Source organism: Drosophila teissieri, chromosome X (assembly GCF_016746235.2).
Source record: "Drosophila teissieri strain GT53w chromosome X, Prin_Dtei_1.1, whole genome shotgun sequence".
NCBI lineage: Eukaryota > Metazoa > Arthropoda > Insecta > Diptera > Drosophilidae > Drosophila > Drosophila teissieri.
Window position 1 is genome coordinate 15,154,156 of NC_053034.1, and position 11,400 is coordinate 15,165,555.

The following is an 11,400-nucleotide window of genomic DNA, read 5'->3' on the forward strand; positions in this document are numbered from 1 at the left end:
TGCGGTTGACACCTGGTGATGATTTAGGCGCCCTTCCGGTTGAATCAATCAATCATCTGGAAGATTGATGTATGTATTGAGAAACTCCTTCAGTTCACAGCATAATCACCTTCTATGGAATCCTCTCCACGTTTTTAACTGTAGTCATTATTTAAATATATGTACTAATCAATCACTTAAATCAAATTGATTGAGAGCAAATAATATCAAGGCTTAAACAGCCATGTTATAAATAATGATCGTTTATTAAACTTGACAAATCAGTATTAACGGGTGTGATATTGATGTATTACAGAGCATTTGCGTTTTATAACTAAGCAAAAACAAATATCGTTCTAGATGAGAATCCTATTGTAAAATCCCTTCCTCTATGTCCCGTTTTAAAGTCATCGTTTCGGTGATTCGTTATTTGTCTCGTTTGGCGTATATATATTACAGGCTTTTTAAATATTGGCTTTAACAGCTATAACACAAAATGTACAAACGATTTGGATAGTTGTGAAATGAGTAGCATCTCAGCTGTTTTTACTGATCAAGTGCACGATGTTGGCGATCATACGGCAGCCGTTTTTGTGGTGCAGCAGGTTAAGGCACGGATCGCGAATCTTCTCCTCGAGCAGCTTGATCATCTCCGTCCGCAGGCACTGCACCATCTCAGCGGTCTCGAGATCGTGGGCCTTCAAAATAATCCAACCGCTCTCCAGCAGGAACAGGAAGTCCCCATCGTGTAGCTCCACCTTAAAGTCGCTGCCGGCAAACAGGACCATGGCGATGAGTGGCAGCATCGAGCAGTCGCGGATGTAAATGGCGCTGGTGCGCACCTTCTCCTGGAAGACGAGGAACGGCGCTTGGAAGGTGGCCACCTGCGAGTTAACCGACGATGGGTGAATCTTCACGTAACCATCGCCGCGCGTCTTGAAGCGCAGATCGTGGTGGCTCGGCTCACGCGGCACAGCACCGCCAGCTGTTTGGATGTAGACGCGATCCGGGGTCATGATCTTTACGATGTTTGGGTAGAGGGCGGCACAAAGGAGCGAGGTCAGCAGCCTGTTGTTATCACCGTTGTGGTTCTGCTCCACTCCTGCAAAGGATTCAATTCAATATTTTTGAACCATTATGTTTAATTTTAAGTGCCACATCATACCTGTTAGTGTCAGTATATTGTCGCAGGCATTCTTCCGCCTACGTGGCACATTGATCGGCACAAAGCCGATGGAAACGAGTAGCTCCAGGTATTGGTACTTGAGATCAGCTATCGTCTCAAGAGTGTTCAGCGACAGGAAATGCTCACTTGCGTAGTTTCTGCTGGCTGCATAGTTTCCCCTACGCGCAACATCCAGCCATTTCTGTTGGAAATAACGAAACATTATTGCAGGTCCTGTATTATTATGAAAGATTAACTTACCCTGTATGCATTGAGCACGGTCAGGTGATCGCTGTTGCCCAGCGCGAACATCCGTTTGCACTTGTCCGCCTCCGTGCGTTTGTTGAGCGGACTTACGAATGGCGACTTGTTGCTCAGGCAGGCGGCGATGGTCAGCACGCTATCCAGGCACTGGAAGATCGCTCCATACAGCATCAGCTTGCCGATGCGCACGTCTACGGGAAGGGCTGCCAAATGATGGCCCAACGGGGTCAATTGGTCCTCTGCATCGAGTGCGCCCACATCCCTCAGTCGTGTCAACGCACCTAATACACTGTCCTCTGTTGGCGCCTCCAGTGTCTCCAGGAGAACAGAGAGCGTGTTGCGTGAGGCGAACGTTTGCAGCGTCTTGATGCGCAGCACAATCTGCTCGAGTGGTACTCGCTGGATCTCTGGCACAGGCTGGCCCAAGATGTGGTGATGATAGCGGAAGCTGGTGTATAGGTGGATGCACACTCCCGGCATCACACGACCGGCACGACCCTTGCGCTGCTTGGCATTGGCACGGGAGACCCAGACCAGGTCCAGTGACTCCATGTTGCGGTTGGAGTCGAAACACTTTTCCTTCATCAGACCGCAGTCCACCACGAACACACAGTCGTCGATGGTCACCGAGGTCTCAGCTATGTTTGTGCTCAGCACGATCTTTCGTTTGCCGGGCGGGGCCTTTTTGAAGACTAGCGCCTGATCTTCGCCAGAAAGGGCAGAGTGCAGTGGCACCAGGATGAATTTGCCAGCGCGTGGAGAAAAGAGAGCATTATCCAGGAGGGAATCGTGAACGGTTTGGATCTCCCCGAAACCAGGCAGGAAGATGAGGATGGTTCCTTCGCGGGGCCAATCGTGAGAGCCTTCAACGATGTATTTCAGTACGGATTCGATCAGTTCTGGATTGATAGTCATGGGCTCCATCAGGTAAATACTCTTGCAGGTGGGCTTGCTATATTCTAATGGGAATATCACAGAGAAATGATAAGCGGTTGGATTCCTGTTGTCAAATGCAGTCACTTACCCGCGTATCGCTGATAAGTCTCGGCCAGAGTTAGCTTTTCGTCTTTGATCTTTTTTCCTGGCGGTTCGCCCGATGCTTGGACATCAGCGTACTCCAGCTCACGCTCCAGTACTTCCTGCTCCTGCTTCTTTAGCTTGCGGCAGTACTTGGTGTCGTACTCCATGACGAAGTCGCTCATCTCCACGATATCCTCCAAAAAGAGCTGCTGTACTGGGAACGTCCGACCAGGAATATCCAGCACGGGAGCGCCGCCGAAGTAATCCGAAAAGAGAGCGGCATTGAGCGTGGCCGACATGAGAATTACTTTCAGATCTTTGCGTTCTCGCAGCAGATTCTTAAGAATTAGCAGTAGGAAATCGGACTCCTCAGAGCGCTCGTGCACTTCGTCCACTATGACGTGCGTGACGCTTTCTAAGAGCGGATCAGAGGCCAGTCGTCGCAACAAGATGCCCGTGGTGCAGAAACTGAGTCGCGTGCTTTGCGACACCTTGTTTTCTAAGCGAATCTGGTAACCAACCAGCTGACCAATGCGATCCAGACGCTCTGCAGCCACTCTCTCCGCCACTCCGATGGCCGACAGTCGTCGCGGTTGCGTGCATATGATTTCCACGTGGGGCAAGTTCTCCTTTGCTGGCAGTTGAAGTGCGCGGAAGAACCAATTATCCAAAATGAATTGCGGCACTTGGGTACTCTTGCCGCAGCCCGTTTCACCAGATATTACCACCACCGGCGAGCTTTCTATCAGCGCTAGAATACGTTCAATTTCGGCGAAGGCGGGCAGCTGTCTCCGGCCATCTATGATTTTCTGATAGCGCTCCTCCTTTCTTCGCTCCACGAACTGCTGCAACAGGCGGCGGTTCTCCCTCGTCTGGGCTTCAACGTTTCGCTGGTGGCCTCCATCATTTCGCGACGTTTGACCACGTGTGTAGTGCGAAGGCTTCGGCGCCTGATGATGCTCGTCATCCGGATTCACTCCACCGCTCTCTGGCTCATCATAGAAGAGTGAGCGCTTGGGCGAGGGAAAAGCAGACGTATCCAATCGTCCGGCCAGCTGTTCATTGGACTGCAGCAGATCGCATATGCTGTACACACAGGGAATGCCATCCCGGCATATCTCTCTGGCCTCCTTGTACAGGTGGCGGGCGTACCGGAGGCGCAGCTCGTGCGGTATGTCGTGGCAGGTGGTTTTCAGGTAGATGAAGGGTGCCTCATATGGATAGCGACTGCCTGTTGGAAAGCGTACTTCCACATGAAACCAAAGCTCGTTATCGTTCTCGTCAACGCTATCTGAAGGAGTATGGATAGGAAATAGGAGGTATTTAGTGAGCTATCTGCATTAAATAAAGTAAATAAGCCTTTCCACTTACCTTTTTTGGGCGTGTCGGATTCCGTGGGCTGTGGTGGCAGGTGAGCGAACCGGCACTTGGGACCGAACTTACAGGTGCCGTCACGATCGAAATTGCGACACCTTAACGGAGCCTTTTTCTTCTTGTCGAGCGCCGCCTGAGCAGCGGCAGCTGCGGCGGCCAGGACCGCCTCCCTGGCCTTTCGCACCTCCGAAGGACTGTGGGCCAGCAGGTGGTCGATGCGGAACTTGAGGTTCCACACGCGATTCGCCTCGCGCTCCTCGTACGCCTTATCGTAGATGGACTCCAGGGCCTCCTTCTCGTCGGCGCGCATGTCCAGTATTTCTTGCTCGCTGGGTGGCTCGAGAGTCAGTTCCTCCTTCTCGGGAATCCTCATATAGCGACGGTAGAGAAGCAGTAGAGCGGCTTCCGTGTCGCCGGAGCAGTGCTCATAAGCCTCCAGACAGTGGACAGCTTGAAAGCCGTAGTTTTCCAGTTTGGCCAAGGCATATCGGCGCAGGCGATCCCCATCACTGTCGTTGCCACGCGTTGAGCTCACGCCCTGGACACTTTGCACCACCAGGGTGCCGCGATCTTGCCAGTAGGAGTGCTTCACGCCATGACCACCGCGTCCGCGATCCTTGTACTTGCTGATGTCGTCCAGCTGGAAATCCGGTCCGTGGATCTGGCGCAGCGTGTCCATGGTCATCTGGCGGGACTCATCGTTAAGCCGAAGGACATGGAGCTCCGTTTTCCGGGACTTGTTGTCAGCCGCCTGCGATTTCGGCACCGCGGGCACGTTGCTTTTGGCAAGAAATTGGGAATGTCATTCAAGATGAACTTCGTTGGAGGACTAGCGGCGTACTCACGTGGTGCGGATGTCGCTGGGACTGCGCAGGAAGCAGTCCTCCATGTGCTGTCGCGAGGATTCGTCCATGGCCACTGGCAATCGTCAACGTAAGTCAGGTAAGTAAATTTCACAACAAACGCCAAGCAGTGCTGCGCAGTCTGGCTTTTAAAATGTAGCTAGGTCACATGTTTGAAATTTCTAATACATATATTTTAAGATTTTAGCTATTTTTCGAGCTTACAACATTGACTCCAAGTAATATTAAATTAAATTAATTAACATTTTTAACTTTATTATCAATATGATGAATATATAACTGAAATAAGTAAATGGAAGCTGGTTATAGATGGTTGCCAAAGTTAGTGACTGGCTACACAAATTTGGCTAAATGTGCACCTCCGATATCAAATGGCGCGAAGTGTGACCAGAAGACTTATCGAGCTCGATATGTTATCGGTAGCATTAACCGATGACAGCTAGCGATAGACCGCGAGATTCAAAGTTGTTTTGATATTTATTTAAATAACCCAACCCATTTAATATATTTATATGCGGTTGACGCCTTTAATTTGACGTATAATTATACAAATAGCCCGAATGTAACATCATAACTGGTTCCGAATGGATTTGGAAAGGTCCGAAATGAAATATGATGTGTTCCCCCTAGATTTAGACGTCGGTCTCCAGGGGATTTGTATCTTTCTGGCCATTCTCCATGATTTTTTTAAGACCTTCATGGGGACATGTTTGCCCATCCGTATTATCCTGATTATTGCCATCCTTGACACTGTTGATAAGATCTTTCGGCATCTCTTTTACCATTACTGGGGAATCAAGCTCATCGAGATTCTGGACATCAGTTCCACGGGAAACAAAGGTGGGTGCTTCCATCGAGAAGTACTGGAAATTCCGGGCACACAGTGGGAGGTAGTTTTTCACCCGTTCCGGGTTGACGGCGCTAAAATCCTGGAATGCATCGTAAAAATCTGCGGCAAAATGCAGATTGGCATCGAAGTCGCACCAAACGAGAGTCTCGACGGGAACCATCAACGGAATTTGTAGTTCATCTATACATTTCTTCAGCATTATAAAGTTCTTCCTGAAGTCGACTATTCGATTAGACGCAAAGATGACATCCTTGAGTGGCATAACTCCCTCGAAGGCCATGTCCATAAACTGACAGTAGACCGCTCCGGATGCCAGTTCCTCGATGCACTGGATATTCGCCCTTAATGAACTATTCACCCACTTGCGAATAATTGACGAGCACTTCATTAGTGCTCTCTCCAAAGGGGTCATCTCGACGATCAGCATTATTGCTTAGACAATTTAATAAAAATCTCTACATAAAAATGAAAAATTAGTTCTTTTTTTTGTTGAGTTAGATTTTGAAACTTACTGAAAAAATTGTTGGGAGTTTATTTTCTGCCCGCACCGAACTGAGTTTGTGTTTGAAATGATGAATAACGTTAGATAAGTTGAGAATTATTAGTCATACGCCTACTTAACATCGATATTTCGAGAATTGGTTTTTGAAAAATTACAAAATCATTTGAGAAATGTAAGCGGTGAAAAAATAAATTTGTTACCCGTTTTTTCGTCCGTACTAAGCCGAGTGCTTCGTATGAATGAGAAAAAGGTTTACCCCAGTCGAGAATCTTAAATCATACGCCTACTTAATATGATGTTTTTTAGAAATGGGGTTTTAAATGAAATACAATTTTTTTTTTTAAGAATAGGCCTTGAAAAATGTGCTAAACTTGTTTTAAAAGCGAGGCTCTACATCATCAGTACGCTCCAAATTCTTTTCATATGCACGCCGAAAACTGGACTAAATTTTCATGAAAATTTTTGTATATAAATTTTTTGAATTTTTTTTTTTCCAAAAACTTTGTAAATTCTATTTGCCCTTTCGTTTAATATCAGTAATAAAATCATTGTTAGTTCACGATGGCAAACCGACTAACAGAGCAGCTGGTGGAGGCGAAGGCCAAGGTTTCGGACTACCGCAAGGCCGTAAGGTTGAATGCCTGGGGCGGCGACCTGGTGGACATTTCCATCTGCCTTAGGATGCCGCTCTTGGAGGTTCTGGCACTCAGCTTGAACAAGATCAATACGCTGAGCGGTCTGGTGAACTGCACCCGACTAAAGGAGCTGTATTTGCGCAAGAACGATATACCGAGCTTCGATGAGCTGAACTACCTGGCCAATGCCAAAAACCTCACATCACTCTGGCTGGAGAGCAATCCGTGCTCCGACGCCGCTGGCGACGACTATCGGGCCTGTGTGCTGCGCAAGCTGCCGAATCTGAAGAAGCTGGACAACGTGGACGTCGACGACCTGGAGTTGCAGGCCGCCCTGCGGCACGAGTACTACCCGCAGCTAAAGAGTGCGATCGTTTCTCCGGTGACGGAGCCGTTCCTGAAGCCCGGCTGCAGTCCCAAGGTCCAGGCCTGTTTCAGTCAGATGGAAAAGGAGCGGGAGCGCGAGCGGAATCGGGATCGGGTGCGCAGGGAGCAGGAGCGCAGACGTGAGCCCCAGCAGCGCGAGCCGCCACAGGGGCAGAGCTGTCAAAACTATGATGAACTGCAGCTGCCCAGGCCGAACCGATTTGCTGGCGGGGATGCCCGCGATATTGAAGAAACGGTTCGAGTTAAGAGTCCAACGCCCAAGGAGAAAAGGAATATCACGGGTGACCATATGCGTAGGCGCATGCCGTCCGCTGCACATCACATGCAGCAGGATCAGCGCGTTCAGGAGGCACAGCCGGCGCAGCAGGATCAGCACGTTCAGGAGGAGGAACAGCCGGCTCAGCAGACTCAGAAGGCTCAACAGGTTCACCACGTTAACCAGTTTCACCAGCTTCAGCAGCTTCAGCAGGTTCTGCAGTTTCGTCAGAATGATCGGGCGCAGCAGACAATGCACACTGAGCAGATTCAGCATCTTCATCAGAATCCTCCGAGTCCCAGGCTCACCGACGCTGCCGCTGCTGCCATGTTGATAGCCCAAAACCGTCTGGAGATGATTAATAGCCGACGATACGATTCCCGATGTTTGCTGCCCAATGATTCCTCTCAGGCACCGATATCCAACGCCTATTATACTGCGAACTACGGTAGTGTGGAGCGACGACGTTATCAACATGGCAATCTGCTTTCGGCCACATTGTGCCTCATCCGCGAAATGGACACATGCCAACTGGAGGTCCTCATCCACGCCATTCACGAACAGGTGTCCAATCACCCAATGAACTACTAGATCGCACACCTTTGGTAAATTGGTAGATTTATTTTCAAAATTTTAGTTCAAAAATCGCATTAAAAATGTACTTCTGTTTTGTAAGGAAAGCTGAAATCCCTCATGGATACATTTTTCTGAAACACCTTGCATATTTTGTACATTTAAGTAATAAAATGTGGTAAAGCCACGTGATTCCTTTCGTTCCTTCCTATAACAGCTATTCGTATTTCGCTAATAAATCGTCATTTTAATATAAAAAGGCTTTATTAATCTCTATACATTTATAAATTTTTAGCAAATCTTGATGTAATAATCATCCTTCTTTGAACAATCTATTTAAAGTAGGAAGTCCGTGGAATGCGCTTGTCATTTGTCTCGGTAATCATTGCCGCCAGATAAGCTCGTGGCGTCTTTGGCCAGATGAGTTTGGTTTTGCAGCTACCAGGAAATTTCAGGCCCTGATCATGATAGCGATATGGCCATCAGGTAAACACAGCCACTTTTCCGGCTTACAACAAAGGGCGACTCTTTTCAGTCGTAAATAGAGTTACATGCCACTTCGGAATGGCAACTCTGCATGGGTCCGAGGTTTGTTACTTGGTTTGCTTGTTGGCTTATTTGTTTTCTTTTGTCACCGACACCAGGAGAGACATGTGAGCCCTGGAACAGATAGCGAAGCAGACGCCACTCCTCCTCCTGCCCACCGTCTCGAACAATTAAAAGTAAGTTAGCTGAATTTGATGCGGATCGGGCAACAAAAAAAATGTTGAAGTAGGAAACATTCAAAGTAGTAAATATAGTTTAATGTAATGACTTTCATTCTTACTTATTTCATCATTTTATAATATTTGCCATTTATTAAAAACACATTTATGCCTGCATTACATTTTCGCATTGCCTGGTAATTTCTTTCAGTGTGCGCTTAGCCCTAAAGTTAGATCTCAGCCAAGACAGTGTAAGCGATTTCCTTCTAATGACAATTCTTACATCTACATCTTTTTGGTTCTGCCGGCAACATTTTTATGGCCTCCATTTAAGGGGAACTCACTTAATGATCTCGTTTCGCCCGGGCTTTAATTTTCACTTAGTCGCTTTGAAGTGCGCCAAAAGTGAGCGAGTTCAGCGAATTTTGTGAGCCGTGTTTCGGAAATGGTTAATGTACCACTTGGTTTTTGTGTATTGACAATTATTACGATCTCTTTACTATTTGAACTTCTAAAATGTTGTACTAACTTCATTCAAATATCTACCATCAAAATCTTCTTATATCATAAAAATCCGAAGAAATCTGTGATTATCAGAGAATTTTCCAAGATTTGTTAATTACTTTATGCGCATTTCCCATTCGCCCGAGCAGCGGATTTAAAATGGTAAAATATCTTGAGCACTGCAACCATAATTGCCCAGTCAGTCGCATTAAAGCCATGATGTTCCCGCCAGTTGACCCCCACATAAAAGTGCCGAGTCACGCACATGGAGACGCTGGAGCCGGAGACATTGAACCACGACCCATCGTCGAATCGCTTGGCGTCGCCTTGAAAACGTGAAAATCGCGGGGCGACGGGGAAAATTCATTTTTCGCACATACATATATACATATGTATGTAGATATATAAATTCGCTCGAAATCGCATTCGAATTATGCGCATATTTGAGGGCCTTGCTTATGAAAATGTCAGATGGCAAGTGGAAAATGCAGCGGCCCAAAATGAAAATTAGTCAACTTAAAGACGGCAATTTGGCATAAGATCTGCGCAACTTCCATGGAATCCGCGATGGTAGTACATATAGTAAATACATATGGATAGATGGCGTTTCTGGCCTGGGAGTTTTCCGAGTCTCGGCAACACCGGCGACCTTTTATGGCGGCATTGTGTGCTAAACAGTCGTGGAGCCTCCAGTTTCATACTCCAAGATCTCTGGGCTTAGAGTAGCACCACCAGCACCATCAGCACCACCGGCACCACTGAAGAAGACGCGTCGGCGGTGGCAATTTCTCACGCTCGGCAAACGTTCCATTGTTCCCACAATTTTCCATTCATTCAGTTTGCTCGCGATCTGCTCCTACTTAGTAATAAGTTTTGCCCGGAATAAAAACACACGATCTGAACACCTTCAACTCCATTCCCCCCCTATAAAAAAAATCCAAAGAAGCCCCTGTCATCATCATCATCGGAGCCATGAACATCATCACATCGCCGTCCTATTCGCCGGGGTAATGAGTCTGTTTTATATGGGGATGAGGTTAGTACAGCAAGTACGTGGAACTCTTTCCTATATACCATATACTTATGCATGTACGGCCAGCACTTGAGGGCACTTGCAACGCGATCCCATGGAAAAGATCCAAATCGGATCACTTGATGGTCGATTGTCTTGCTAACACCCCATGTAATGACCGTTTTTAAGCCGTCTATAGAAATTTAATTAAGATTCGGCCACTTCCAAATGGGCAATAGGGTTTTACATCATTATGAACATTAAAAACGGTTTAGATGCTTACGATATATAAACACTTATATACTCATCTTTTAGCACAGTCAAAATACCATAATCAATATCTTAAATTGGGTTTACAATATGTTTGCAAATGCTTTCAATCAACACTATGTTCAGTTCTCAGTAGAGGAAGTGATAAAACTACTATCATCTGGTTTTCATTATTCTATATATGTATATATCTTTCAATTGGAGCTTGATAAAGACAGTTAACCCAGATCATATCACATTATCGTGACTGAGTTCTGTTAACACCAAGAAATTAAGTCTATCTCACGGTAATCACGATGACACATTTATACATACGAGTAACATTCATACATATGTGTGATTCGGTATCATTATCGTCACACGAGCATGCAGAAGCGAATTTGTCTAATCACTTTCATTACGATCACGATCGTCTCAATCCCCACTTCCTAAGTTTATGACATGGGCACGTCCGAGCAATCGCCAGTAACCGCCAAGAAGTGTTGTGCGACTTACGGCCATTAAAAAGAAATCCCAGAAATCCGTAATGGTCACTCCCTTCTAAGCCAGGCCACCGAACATGTCCAACGATCTGTCCCCGAACCATCGTAAAAAGGGGTAAAACGAGGTAGGTCTCCCCACTGCCACTCGCACTCTAACCCCCACGGCCGTCAGCGATGTCAACTGCAAAGTAGCCAAATTTACATACAATATAGCAGTATTTACAATCCTGATAAGCTCAACTAAAATATGTTGATAGATAGCTAGATGATCGGAAAAATAGCTAGGCTGGCATCACTTGAGCCCCGTTTCCGTTGCTCGGTTTACATGCAGCAACCACCTTTGCTTCTGTTTCTGCTTCTTCCGCTACCTTTCTTCGTCATTCTGCTCGGTTTTTTTGCGCATGCGCCGCCGAGACAGCGAAGCAGCACAGTGGGACGGATCCCCTTAAAAAAGTGTGTCTGAAAAATAATTTTTATAAAAGTGTATAAAATAAATGCATGACGAGTAAATGGAGAAAGCTAACTTATCTTTTTAAAATTATTATTATGTAGATATATAA

General features: G+C 46.6%; 3 protein-coding genes across 3 annotated transcripts; 1 reads left to right on the forward strand and 2 right to left on the reverse strand.

Moving 5' to 3' along the window:
- Positions 1 to 226: 226 nt before the first annotated feature.
- On the reverse strand, positions 227 to 4,787 carry LOC122623171 (putative ATP-dependent RNA helicase DHX57). The gene is made up of 6 exons (XM_043802154.1): positions 4,648 to 4,787; positions 3,800 to 4,581; positions 2,433 to 3,719; positions 1,406 to 2,367; positions 1,145 to 1,346; positions 227 to 1,081 (listed from the first exon to the last, which is right to left on the reverse strand). Exons 1-6 carry the CDS (start codon positions 4,713 to 4,715, stop codon positions 516 to 518), a joined length of 3,867 nt encoding a protein of 1,288 aa, XP_043658089.1. The 5' UTR covers positions 4,716 to 4,787; the 3' UTR covers positions 227 to 515.
- A 381-nt stretch (positions 4,788 to 5,168) lies between these two features.
- LOC122624598 (microtubule-associated protein RP/EB family member 1-like) lies at positions 5,169 to 6,259 on the reverse strand. Its single transcript, XM_043804236.1, has 2 exons — positions 6,028 to 6,259; positions 5,169 to 5,970 (listed from the first exon to the last, which is right to left on the reverse strand). The coding sequence occupies exon 2, from the start codon at positions 5,940 to 5,942 to the stop codon at positions 5,298 to 5,300; it is 645 nt and encodes a 214-aa protein (XP_043660171.1). The 5' UTR covers positions 5,943 to 5,970; positions 6,028 to 6,259; the 3' UTR covers positions 5,169 to 5,297.
- Positions 6,260 to 6,406: 147 nt separating this feature from the next.
- Positions 6,407 to 8,077, forward strand: LOC122624329. Its single transcript, XM_043803827.1, has one exon. The coding sequence runs from the start codon at positions 6,579 to 6,581 to the stop codon at positions 7,884 to 7,886; it is 1,308 nt and encodes a 435-aa protein (XP_043659762.1). The 5' UTR covers positions 6,407 to 6,578; the 3' UTR covers positions 7,887 to 8,077.
- Positions 8,078 to 11,400: the final 3,323 nt, after the last annotated feature.

Bases quoted from the DNA above. Each gene is read 5' to 3' on its own strand.
- LOC122623171 (XM_043802154.1), bottom strand. From the start codon at position 4,715: ATGGACGAATCCTCGCGACAGCACATGGAGGACTGCTTCCTGCGCAGT. The intron at 1,347-1,405 runs GTAAGTTAATCT...TATTTCCAACAG, and splicing joins CCGTGCTCAATGCATACAGG to AAATGGCTGGATGTTGCGCG. The intron at 1,082-1,144 runs GTATGATGTGGC...AATCCTTTGCAG, and splicing joins CAATATACTGACACTAACAG to GAGTGGAGCAGAACCACAAC.
- LOC122624598 (XM_043804236.1), bottom strand. From the start codon at position 5,942: ATGCTGATCGTCGAGATGACCCCTTTGGAGAGAGCACTAATGAAGTGC.
- LOC122624329 (XM_043803827.1), top strand. From the start codon at position 6,579: ATGGCAAACCGACTAACAGAGCAGCTGGTGGAGGCGAAGGCCAAGGTT.